Below are 11,660 nucleotides of genomic sequence, written 5' to 3' on the forward strand. Positions count from 1 at the left end.
AATATGTTCAATATACAAGAATTTAATTCCTTGCAAAAATTCATACTCTTGTTTCAAACTCTTACTACTTTTCCCAAATGATCAATTAAAATGAACACTGTATTTCTAATACACAACTTTAGCTGTGACAAATTAATATCATAAATCCCTTTTCACAACAAAACATAACAGATATAATTTCAGGTGCAAATTTTTAGTTCCTGTTCACTTTGAAGAACAATGTAAAGCATGAGATGATACATAAAATTTTGAGTTGACTTCTGCAGTAAAGCAAAGTCAAGTGCTTAATTATAATTTCACTTTAGCTATGTTCTCCCTAAGAGAAACAAAACAACTGATACATGAATTGTGAACAAGAATTTCCCAGATTAAGAAAACTTCCAAACAGATCTACATATGGTCCATCTGAAAAATGTAAACCATTCAAGGTAAAACCCACAATGTAAATCTTTGGATTTTAATTTTTTTTTTACCTATCTTCACTCAATAACCTTTCCCACTCCAAATTATCTGCAATCACATAAAACTTCATTCCTCCATTCAAAATCATTATTTTTTTTCAATAGTCAGTGCTACATAAACAGACCATAGTCTTCCAAATACCTTTTTATATCTCATCTCCTAGTCCATATTCTACTTTGGAAAAAAACAATCAACCAACTGAACCACACACAGGAGAAACATCAAACCATGTTATACAGACCAGTCTTCTGAAATCAGGCCATTTAGGGTGTTTCTAGACATATCATATTTTTCCAGATGTTCCATGCCCACTAATGCAATTTACTCTTGGAAGGAATTTGACCTGTCTCTAAAATGCTTCATCACTAAAGGTAAGTATGATATCTGACTTCCTGGAACTGTTTCAAAAAGTTTTCATATTAGGTTTACAATTTTTTTTTTTTTTTTAAGCAGGGTTAATGCTCATTCCTTCTAGCTCTTAAAAAGGTCTAACTTCTAGACAAGAAATATTAAACTCCCCCACCAGTGGATTACTAAACTCTTAAGTCTTTTCTTTGCAGTTCCTAATGTGGTGTCACTGAATTGAGCTAGGCTTCATTTCTGTGATCCCTTACATTCATTACATGAATGAGATGGGGCATGCAGCTTCTCAGTTGTTTTCCTGCTGTACAGTAAAGTTTTAGGTGGAAAGAATGAGCTCAAGGACTTGATAGCTGCTCACCTGCAACAGCTTGGATTTCTGACGGAGAAAAGTAGGTCTTTACCTAGTGGTTTCAGTTTCAATTTTAGCATCTATGATAGCCTCACCCAATGATCTTTTAGAAAACATATAAATAATCCCAGTAAGATTACTATAAATAAAATAATTTTCATAGTATGATGTGTGAGGTTTTAATAATGGTATTTTCAGAAGGTTATACTGCAAAGTAAATGTGTAGCCAGAAAAATGTTAAATAAGCTGTGCAATGCAAATATGCTTTTCAAAAAAGCAAAAGAAGTATCTTCCTTTCTCCATGGGGGGTGTTCCAGGGAACTGTGACCTCAGAGAATACAACTCTCAGAGACGTTTAAATAAATAAATAAATAAATGAATAAATAAATAAATAAATAAATAAGAATAGGCAAGCTGGATTTTATTTCTGGATAGCACAGGAGAAAACAAAAGGAGAATGTTTCTTAGCAAAGGACCACAAAAGATCCACAAAGGACCTCAAGGCAGGCAAAGTACATGTAACCTCTACCAGTTTAGAATTTCTAAATGTCACTTCTATAGAGATCACATGAAGATCTCAATCACTGTTCTACTCTCAATAAATCCAGCAAAAGCCCTTCCTCTCTTTTGTCTAAACTATGAAACAGTTAGGAATTAATGAAAAGCAGTTTATTTACCCATTATAATTGATAACAAGAAATTATATTAATACCTAAGGCAGACTGGCAGCGTTAAAAAATGACAAATGAAAGCCTTCCAGTGGGCCTCCAAGTTCCTGCATTCTTTTGAAATGCCTGCATACTTGCCAGCTCCCTACCAAAAATATCATGATGATACAATGGAAAGTTGATACAGTAATAATAATAAAGCATTCAAAAATGCCTTTGGGAAATTACTTCAGTACTAATGAATGAAATCCATAAATAAATGCTAATCCCGTTACACAACACGGTGAATTCCCAGCAATGCTGCATTTGGTGCCGAAGAAGAAACAATCCAATCATTATCAAGACCTAATGTAATTCAGGATAAGTAAAAACGCTCGAGGTTAAGATGTTACACCGTACTAACTTAATTCAGTATGCCACTCCAATTTGTTACCAGCTAAATTTACAGACAAACCAGTACTTCAAGGTGTCCACAAATTATTGTCTTCTTACAGTTATGGAAATCTCACCTATTTCCAGAAACAAAGAAAAGACAGTACCTTTTGCCCCTAGGAAAAATCTATAGAGGTTAAAACATATTTATTCTGGCACATGTGCCTGTTCTCAAAGGGTAATGAAACACCTTCCTCTGAAAGAATGGCTCATTTGAACAAATATACTTCCTCTGGTCAAAACCAATCAGAAAAAGAAAGCTGTTTTAAAGCTACAACCTGATCTCAGATCAGTCAAAATATGTTCAGCTCTTCAGTAACAGCAGATTCTGTGCTACTGTGAACATAGTAACATTTATAGTTCAGCAAATTACTTCCACAGTTCCTTACATGTTATGTGTTTACTGAGTCTGGTTGCCTCTTCTTGGGCACTGAGTCTGGTTGCCTCTTCTTGGGCCTGCCAAATTGGAGACTATAGTAGTGCTTACAGTGATATATTTGTCTAAGAGTAATTTTCACAAGAAAGATAAAACCTATTTGAAATTTATTTTCTCCTGCTCTCCAGAAACCTATATAAAGATACAGGGAGGACAAGTTATTGCTACATCTGCCAGTAGGGAATAAAACCTACACACTCTTAAGTCTTTTATGGTCAGTGTTCTTCATCCCCCATCACAATTTTTATGTTTATTTCTAAAATACTTGTAGTAATGAGTAGAATCAAACATTCATAAGTGCCTTGATCTTACAGTGGTAAAGAATGCACAATTTCCACATGGATGTTGTAGTGAAAGTACAAGCTAGTATATTAATTTCCTGGGCACTGTGTTGGTCTGCTTCTGCATTTCTGCTAACCAAAGAGACATTTTGATGTGCACGGCTCACCAGCAGTTTAACTACGGTGTTTTAACCCAGTGTGGCAGGGACAGTTTTGCCCTCTAGAGCTGGCCTGATGCCAAGCTCAGTGAAGTACTTGATCCATGAGGCTGGGTCCCAGAAACTGTAATACACAAGTAATAAATAGCAATAAATAACAATAGATGATCCGAAACACCAGCTCACATCAGTGCCCTGTGTATACTAACATTTCTACATTTTTTACCACCAGTAGAGCTGAAATTGAGCCAGTAATTGTGGGAAATTTTAGGAAAGTATGTCAAACATAGACAAGATAATAGTGTCTGTCGCCCTTTTTTTTTTTTTTTTTTAAATAGCATTGTGGGGTGCCATTTTTATTGTCTATCAATGACTTCCAGATTGTTTACTCAGTTCACAAATAAAAATTAAAAGGATTTTGAGAGCAAGCGGTTAGAAAAAGTCACAGAAAACTGGAAAAGTACCAGAGGATTTCTTTAAAATGTAAGTAGTATCAAACTTCAAAATACAAAACTGAAGTATTCTTGACAATAAATATTGAATAAATTTATGAAAATACTCTAAAACACTATGACAATTCCCATTGTCTTGTAAAACAATAAACAGCCACCCAAGAAGCAAGCCAAAATAGTTTGTTTTGTAGCTGTAGAACCTTTTGTTCTATCATTTAAACTGATGGACCATCCACAGCCAAGTTATTTAAGAAGAGGATGAAGGAAATTACTTCAGAAATTTCAAACTCTACTTTATGCTACTTACACTTGTGAGTTTACTGAAGATCAGATGGTGTCTTATCAGAGCTACACTTAGGGCAGATTTTATGATAAGCTTTGCACTGATGTTCATTAAAGATGTTAAAGGTTCACCTTCATGCTGCATAGCAACAAAGCTTGAGTTATGATACATGCAAAGAAACACAAGGAAACTGTTGCCTCGCAGGTGGAGGCGTAGCGACCCAGTTCTTAGGACGGGACACGTCGGCAAACACTTTACATGCCTGACGGGCCAAATCACACACGAACACCCATGGGGTGGATGGTGAAGTGCATTTATTACCCGGCAAACGCCGGCTTAAGTACAGTTGGTACAGCTGTGATTGGCTAACGTCATGGAGAGGGTGTGCCCTAACTCCTCGTACATTGCGATGTCTTCCGAACGATCTTTCTGGCTAACCACATTTCCCCCCTCTCCATGACCGGTTAAGCCTTCGTAACTGTACTAAACTGATGTTAGTAATAACTCGTGGAACATGTTAGTAACAACTCGCGAACCGTTTTAAACGTCCGAATGCAATCGCAACTTGGTTATAACTTATCTAGTTAACAAATCACATAAACGGTTGAAGTCACTTTGCTCTACAGCGCAATATCGACTTTGCTCGAATGAGCTTTCACGAATCGGGCTAGTTTACTTATGAAACGGGGATTGAACGCTAACATGGGTACAACAACTGCAACTGGTCGTACTAGGGTGAACACATGGGTGGTAAACTAGGGCTGTTGGGTAAACAGGGGAATTGAACTGATTTCATTGCCGGAGCGTTTGGCCATGACGTTGGAACTTGTCTTTGAGCTCTTTGCTTGGCCGATGAAGCGGGTTTGGCAACGACAGAACACTGAAGCACGAAGACGAAACACGAGGCTGACGAGATGGATCATGGCGGCAAACCTGTCAAAAGAAACTCAGAGATCTCGTTAGTTTCATCGGTATTATTAGGCAGCATGGGCTTTATGGATTTTAATGGGCACCACTTGATGACATCATCCTTTTTTTACTGCCACGTACCCTTGCCCCGTGAGCACTAGTCTCCTACCTTGTTCCCACTCCCTTAGTCTGTTCTTAACTGTAACTTGTGGGCCTTTCTCTAGTGCTCGGGTGGTTCAGCATCTCTGGGCAGGACTATTTATCTCATCCCCCCTGGGGAACTGATTTAATGCTGGCAGTGCGGTCGCTGGTATGCGCACTTGGTCGCTCGGGGGAATGGAATTGGTAAAACCCTCTGTCCCTGCCAGTACTTCCCAGAAGTTCAGGTACAATTGTATCTGATGGGCTTTTCCTTATGGACTTAATGCTCTGCTCTGACTCAAGGGCAGCCAACTCTTCTGTTTCTGCAAGCTTGTGAACAGCTGACTGGATGGCATTCAATACAATTTCTGTGCTCTGGGACTCTATGATCACAGACTGAATGACATGCTTCTGAAATTCCAGGTGGCTGGGAGACAGACTGTGACTGGAAGGAATACCATTGTGTTCGGCTTGCTCCGTGCTCTGGGGCTGCTCTTGCTCTTCTGATACTCTATTCATAGAAGCACAAGTTACTCCAGGCTTGGTTGCCTCCACACTATCAAGCTCTGCAGTCCCACAGCCTGAACAGTCAATATTAGAAACTGGGACCTCTTGAGAAACCATTTGCTCTGGTGTGGTTGCCAAGGGCTGTGCAGTTTTGGCTGTCACGTCTGTGTGTGTCGCAGTTTCTGCCATGACATGCTCTCCACCTGCTGCAGCTGTGACAGCCACAGGTGTTTTCAGAGCCCCTAAGCTTTCAGCCTATGCAAAGGCTGAGTCAGAGCCTTCCTCTTGCTGGACAGCAGTTGAACATTCATCATGCCTCACAGCTTCCTGTTTTCCATATTCAAATGCTTCTTTGGCTCCTTCCAGCAATTGCTCATTTTTCTTATCTTCTTTCTGAGAACCTTGACAGCTCAAGGTTTCTACGAGTTCTTGTCCTTTTCCCACAGTCTCTTCTCCAGCCAAGCTGCTGGGTGTTTCGCATTTCTTAGGACTTATATCAGGGATAACAGCACTTCCATTTTCAACAATCTCTGGGCATGTTGATGCTAAATTAGATGCCCCATGTGCTTCAATCTGCATAGGAGCCTCGGTAACAATGGAAGTGCTCTCCAGCTGCATTTCAGATTTGAGCACAGCACTTTCCACTTTGCCACCTTTTGCTTCGTCACTCTTGGAGGGAGTTTCAGTTGTTTTGTCTCTGCACTGTGGTTCTGTGATGGCCACAGAATGTTTTGCTGCAAAGTCTCTGTCAGACCCATTGCTCACACTCTGCTCAGCATCTGCTTCTGAGTCATCTGTTTTTGAAGGAATGGCAGAAGTTTTTTCCTTGCTCTGCAGTAGAACCTCAGGAACAGTGACTTCTGTGCTTTTTATTCCATTGAGCACAGCATCATCTTCCTCTCTCAGGACAGGTGTCCTGCTAGGCCCTCCTTTAGCACAAACCTGCTCTTCTGAGTCAGGAATTCCATCTTGTTTTTCAGTTTTAACAGGGACCACAGTGACAACTGCTTCTGTGTACTCTGGTCCCAAAGTAAGCGTTCTGCCCTCTCCTCCAAGCTGCATAGGCTTTTCAGCTGTTAGCCCCAAGGATGAGGTTTCATCCTCTGTCTTGTCCTGAACTGCAGGCTTTCCTTCTAGAGCACATTCATCTCTTGTCCCATTCAGTGTCAACTCTGTTACAGGCAGTTTCTCTTGTTCTGAAGGCTTCTGCTTTGCAGACAGCTCTTCCTTGGGAGTGATGGCTTTGATGCTGTTAAACTCTTCGGCATGTGATAAAGTTTCCTCTGCTCTCCTCTGCACTTCATTTACTTCTTTATGATCTTCAACATATCCTTGATGTCTTTCCGTGCTTTTTTCCATCACAGAAGGTATTTCACTTTTCTCTGATCCTGTAAGTAAAACAATATCTTCAACTCTGTTTTGGCCCTGAATGCTCTCTGCACTTTGCTGGGGGCCATCTTCTTTGTGTTCATTTTCCAAGGACTGTTCAAGCAGAACAGTTTCCTGGTCTACAATGCTCCCATCTTTAGCACCACCTTTCACTTCTGACTCAAGTCCCTGTGCTGTTGTAATTACAGTTTCTGCTACAGCTCTTTCACTAACCAGCTGTGTTACATCTGACTTGACTCTTTCAGCAACTTCATGAAGAACTTTTTGTGTCTGTTTGTCCAATTCTTTCAAATTTTGTTCAGTGGCCTCTACTTCTTGAACTGGTGTAGCTTTCTCTGTAGTATCTGGGGTTTCTAACAACTGTGAAACAGCAGAAACCATCTCAGTTGTCTCTTCAGCAAGGGATGCTTCCATTGTTTCTTCAGCACAGGAAGCTTCTGTTCTCTCCAGAGCAGTCACTGCTTCAGAGGTTAGCTCCAGTTCACTTGCTGTGGTGTCATCACTTACATCCTTTCTGGTCTCTGGCACTGTCTTAGCAGCTACCACTGCATCCTCCACAGTAACACCCAGTTCAGCTGCTTTCTGAATTTCTTTCTCTTCCTCTTCTCTTGCCTGCTCAATGCACTCTGTCAGAGCAGCAGATGTCCATGATGGTGATCTCTCCTCAATGCTGCTCACCACCCTTTCTTCTTTCACAACAGTAACAGCAACTGCATGTACCAGTCCTTCAGATCTTTACTCCATCTTCAGGGTCTCCTCTAACTTTTCTGCTCTCTCTTCCTCTGAGGTTTGTTCTCTCATTGCTTCAGCATCTTTCACTCGTTGGGCTTCCATTTTTTCCTGTTCTGCTGCTTCATACTCCGATAAAGGAACAACAGCTGGAATATCAGAATGTTCTTCAGCTGTTTCTGCCATGTTTATTCTTGCTTGTTACCTGCAGCTGAGCCCGCACACCAGGGCACTGGCAGAGGAATTCTCGCATGTGTGGGCGCGCTCCTGCCTGGACTGCTGGATGGGGACCTGGTGCCCCTCCAGGAGGAGTGCCTGCAGTCCTGGCACGAGAAGAAGCTAATGGAGGGACTGCTGTGTGGATGGGAGCTAGATGCTCTTCTTCTGTGACTGGCTGGTTCGATGCCCAGATGCCTTGGGGCAAATCTCCTGTCTAATGACAACCCAGGAGAATCCTTTCCGGACAAGATTCTCTGCGTTCCCTTCAAAGGAAAAGGTTCTAGCCCTTGCAAGATCGAATCAACCCGTCCAAATTACTTGTTTTCGATTTTAATTCAGAAATATCTGAACTTTATAGTTTTCTCCCCTTGTCAGCCAATTCCAGTCTGGCCACAATTGAAAGAGACTGAGAAGTTTTCAATGGCAAACGTTCTTTGCTTAGCTAATATTCCCACCTGGTCAGGGCTGAGATATTAGACTAGGCAAAATGTTTTTTCCTATTACATTTTAAAACCCAACCTTTACTAAATTTTGAAAAGTGGTAAGGGATAAGTATTTTAGAAAATCACACAATTTCAATTTAACAATAAAATACTTTTCACCAAACTAATTCACTCAATTTTTGGTTCCTCAAATTTATGATGTTAAAGGAAGCAACATCCCTAAGTTCTCTGAATGGTTAACAATATACGATGCCAGTGCAATGTACACAAATATCATTAGCAAACGTTGTGGTGTAAACTCCCTCATATGCTTAAAAATGCTAACATGTGCTTGCTGTATTGGTGAGGCACGTTTTCAGCAACTGCAGGAGAACGAGTTACCAAGGCGAATATCGACCTGGCAAGGTCTCCAAAACACACACACATGTTCCGACAAGCTTGGTTCTGAGACGTGCAAAGCTGCTGCCGAACTTTCCTGAGGGCATGGCCAGGGGAGAAACCCTCCTGTCTCTGTGGACGCTGAGTGAGATGTAGCTGGAGCCACCCCTGGCTACGTAACATCGGCAGGATAGCCTGTGTTCTCTTCCTGAATGTTTTAAACGTCCCTCTGTGCTGCTGCCCTCTAAAATTGGACCCTTGGCTTTTGACACTAAACTTCGGAGCTCCGGGACCTTCACTTCCTGGTTGCGGTGGCCCCCTTGGTTTGCGCGCGGTGTGAACGAGCCAGTATTTTCGATGGGAACGGCTGGAGCATTATTTCTATCAGAATCGGATTCTGATTCTGCACTGGATGTGCATCGCCCTGTGTGTCCTCGACTTCTCCACCGCTCGTGCCGCAATGTCTGTCCGGCCCACCCGAACTCGCGATCCGAGTCGGTGGAAGCGGAGTGGTAAGGAGCTTCTGGCCACCGGTGACTTTTGCCCGAACTCCGCCTTCTTCTTCCCCCTCCCCTTCTCTGCCCTTCTTTGGAGGAGTTCTCCTCCTCCCAGGGGAGTGTTTTGGGGTGAGCTCCCCGGTTGGATCTTGGGGTCTCCTCCCTCTTGCCGGCCGCGCCCTCCCCCTGGTGTTCGAAATTGCGCATGCCTGTGGTGGGAACGGACCTCTCGCCCTGCCCCTCTCTCTCTTCCCCAGCGCCATTTTGTGACACGAGGGGCAGTGGCTTTTTAAAAACTTCTTCAGGGCTCGACTCTTTAAAAATGCCCTGAGGCTCAAATACTTTCCCGCAGTCTGGCGACCGATTAGTAGCTAGATTAGGGTTTGAGATAAGGCACTGAGGCCGTGAGTGGTTGTTAGTTTTCGACCCCGCGCGATCGCCAGACGCAGTCCGGGTGGCTGCGGCCACCCGCACTTTAGGTGGGATCTTTAAACAGCTGCGAGCTGCTTTCCAAATCTTTTGTTCCGATAGAGCCCTTTCCATAGCCCGCATAACTTTCCCCCAACTCTTTAAACATTTGCTTGATCCTGTAATTATCACATCTTCTGCGAGTGCTTTGAGGCATTTCTCCCGATATCCCGAGCACGGTCCACAGGACGACCTACTGCACTCAATTCTATTAACCTTTCAACCGCGCACTCCAAATCTTTTCTTTTAACACTTATCCCCCACTGATTGTTTAATTCCCCTATTACCTCGCCGAGCGCCTCCATCTCGACGGCACTGGGAGCGTCCTCCCCGTCGAAGTCGGTCCAGCCGCTCCGACCGTCCCTCCTGAACCGGCGTGAATCCCGTCACCCGATCGCCCGCGCCCGTGTAGCAGGGGGCTATCCGTCCACGCTCGCACGTCAGGGGGCTATCCGCCTATGCCCGTGGGGCAGTAGACGACGTTCCCTCACCCGAACGTCGAGAGGCGACCTTCCCTCACCTGTACACCGGGTGGCGATCCCGGGTTTCGGCACCATTTGTTGCCTCGCAGGTGGAGGCGTAGCGACCCAGTTCTTAGGACGGGACACGTCGGCAAACACCTTACATGCCTGACGGGCCAAATCACACACGAACACCCATGGGGTGGATGGTGAAGTGCATTTATTACCCGGCAAACGCTGGCTTAAGTACAGTTGGTACAGCTGTGATTGGCTAACGTCATGGAGAGGGTGTGCCCTAACTCCTCGTACATCGCGATGTCTTCCGAACGATCTTTCTGGCTAACCACAGGAAACACAATTTTCTTTTCAATTCCACTGAAGTGGTTCTCTTTGTCATCTAAATTAACCTGTTCTTTTAGTTAAGGATCACACCATGGGGTAATAAAAATTTGTTTTGCCTGAAGCATTTACAGAATTCGTGATTTCGAACAAGGAACACAATGTGGACTTTGGAATACAAAATGTAGCTTAGATAACAGAGCACTACTCACAGCCTGGCAAGGAGGGCCCTCAGAAAATAAATACAGTTGGCATTCTTTATCACCCCAAGTGACACAACATCCTTCCAGTGTCCTGGACTGTGGAAGTGTTTATGAATCAATATGGAGTATTTTTGTTTACGACTTCTTACTAGAATCTCTCACAGATGTTCAAGCTTTATGATGGAAGCTGTGTTTACAGTGGGTTAACCTCAAGTTTTCTAGGAGGTTCACAAATACAGTTGGTATCCCATTAACTTGCATTCAAACAAGATATAAAGGGTCAAATATGTGAGGAACAAGTCATTCTTTATTAGGAATTGGTAGCAATCATTATGTCATCAGAGAATATAATGCTGCAGTATCAAAACATTTATTTCTTGTAATGAACTTTTAAATTACTGCAATGAAGCAACACTATTGTTCAAACAGTATAATATAACGAAAAAAATCCTGACACATTCCTATCTCTCTTTTCTGGAACCAATTGCTTCTTTCTTTGCACTTTCTTTGGACTTTTACAGCTTTGGAACAGCTACCTCCAGTGCTAACACAAATGAATAGCAAAACTAAAAACACCTATTTTGAAAAGTACAAGACTAACAGATATCTTAATCTAGGTGCCCAGAGTCTATCCCACATTTTTGTTTGAAAGTACTAGTGTATGCCTTCTCATGATCTTGCTTATTTGGAAAGTAATGTAGCTGGTAACGTTTCTTTCACAGGTCTTTAAAGAAAAAATAAAATCTATAAGCTAACAGGAAATCCTAAAAATATTCATGCTTCAAGAGTGAATGGTATTTTGTCATCCACCTTTATTCCAGAATGGGTTGTTTCATGCTTCACCATTTTAGGAATACTGGATAGAGAAATGTTGTATAAAAGTCTTTAAACTATGACATGCTTGGTGAAAAGTTAATATTTAATTGATACAGAGGTTGTTAGGCTTTTAAAACTAATTAATCTTACAATATTTGACATTTCTTTGGTCATCTTTGCAATAAAAAATCAGTAGAAGAGCACAGAAGCTGCTTTTTCACCCCTGCAGTATGGAAAACAGCAATCGCTGCAAGCCAAAAGGCTTGGAAAAAGATAA

General features: G+C 42.3%; 1 protein-coding gene across 1 annotated transcript; it reads right to left on the bottom strand.

The window, feature by feature from the left end:
* Positions 1 to 4,952: 4,952 nt before the first annotated feature.
* Positions 4,953 to 9,639, bottom strand: LOC116993859 (A-kinase anchor protein 12-like). Its single transcript, XM_033055045.2, is given in 2 exon segments — positions 4,953 to 7,756; positions 8,646 to 9,639. Coding segments are annotated over 2 exon segments (3,693 nt in total). The 3' UTR covers positions 4,953 to 5,057.
* Between the last annotated feature and the right edge of the window lie 2,021 nt (positions 9,640 to 11,660).

This window comes from Catharus ustulatus, chromosome 1 (genome assembly GCF_009819885.2).
Source record: "Catharus ustulatus isolate bCatUst1 chromosome 1, bCatUst1.pri.v2, whole genome shotgun sequence".
Classification (NCBI taxonomy): domain Eukaryota; kingdom Metazoa; phylum Chordata; class Aves; order Passeriformes; family Turdidae; genus Catharus; species Catharus ustulatus.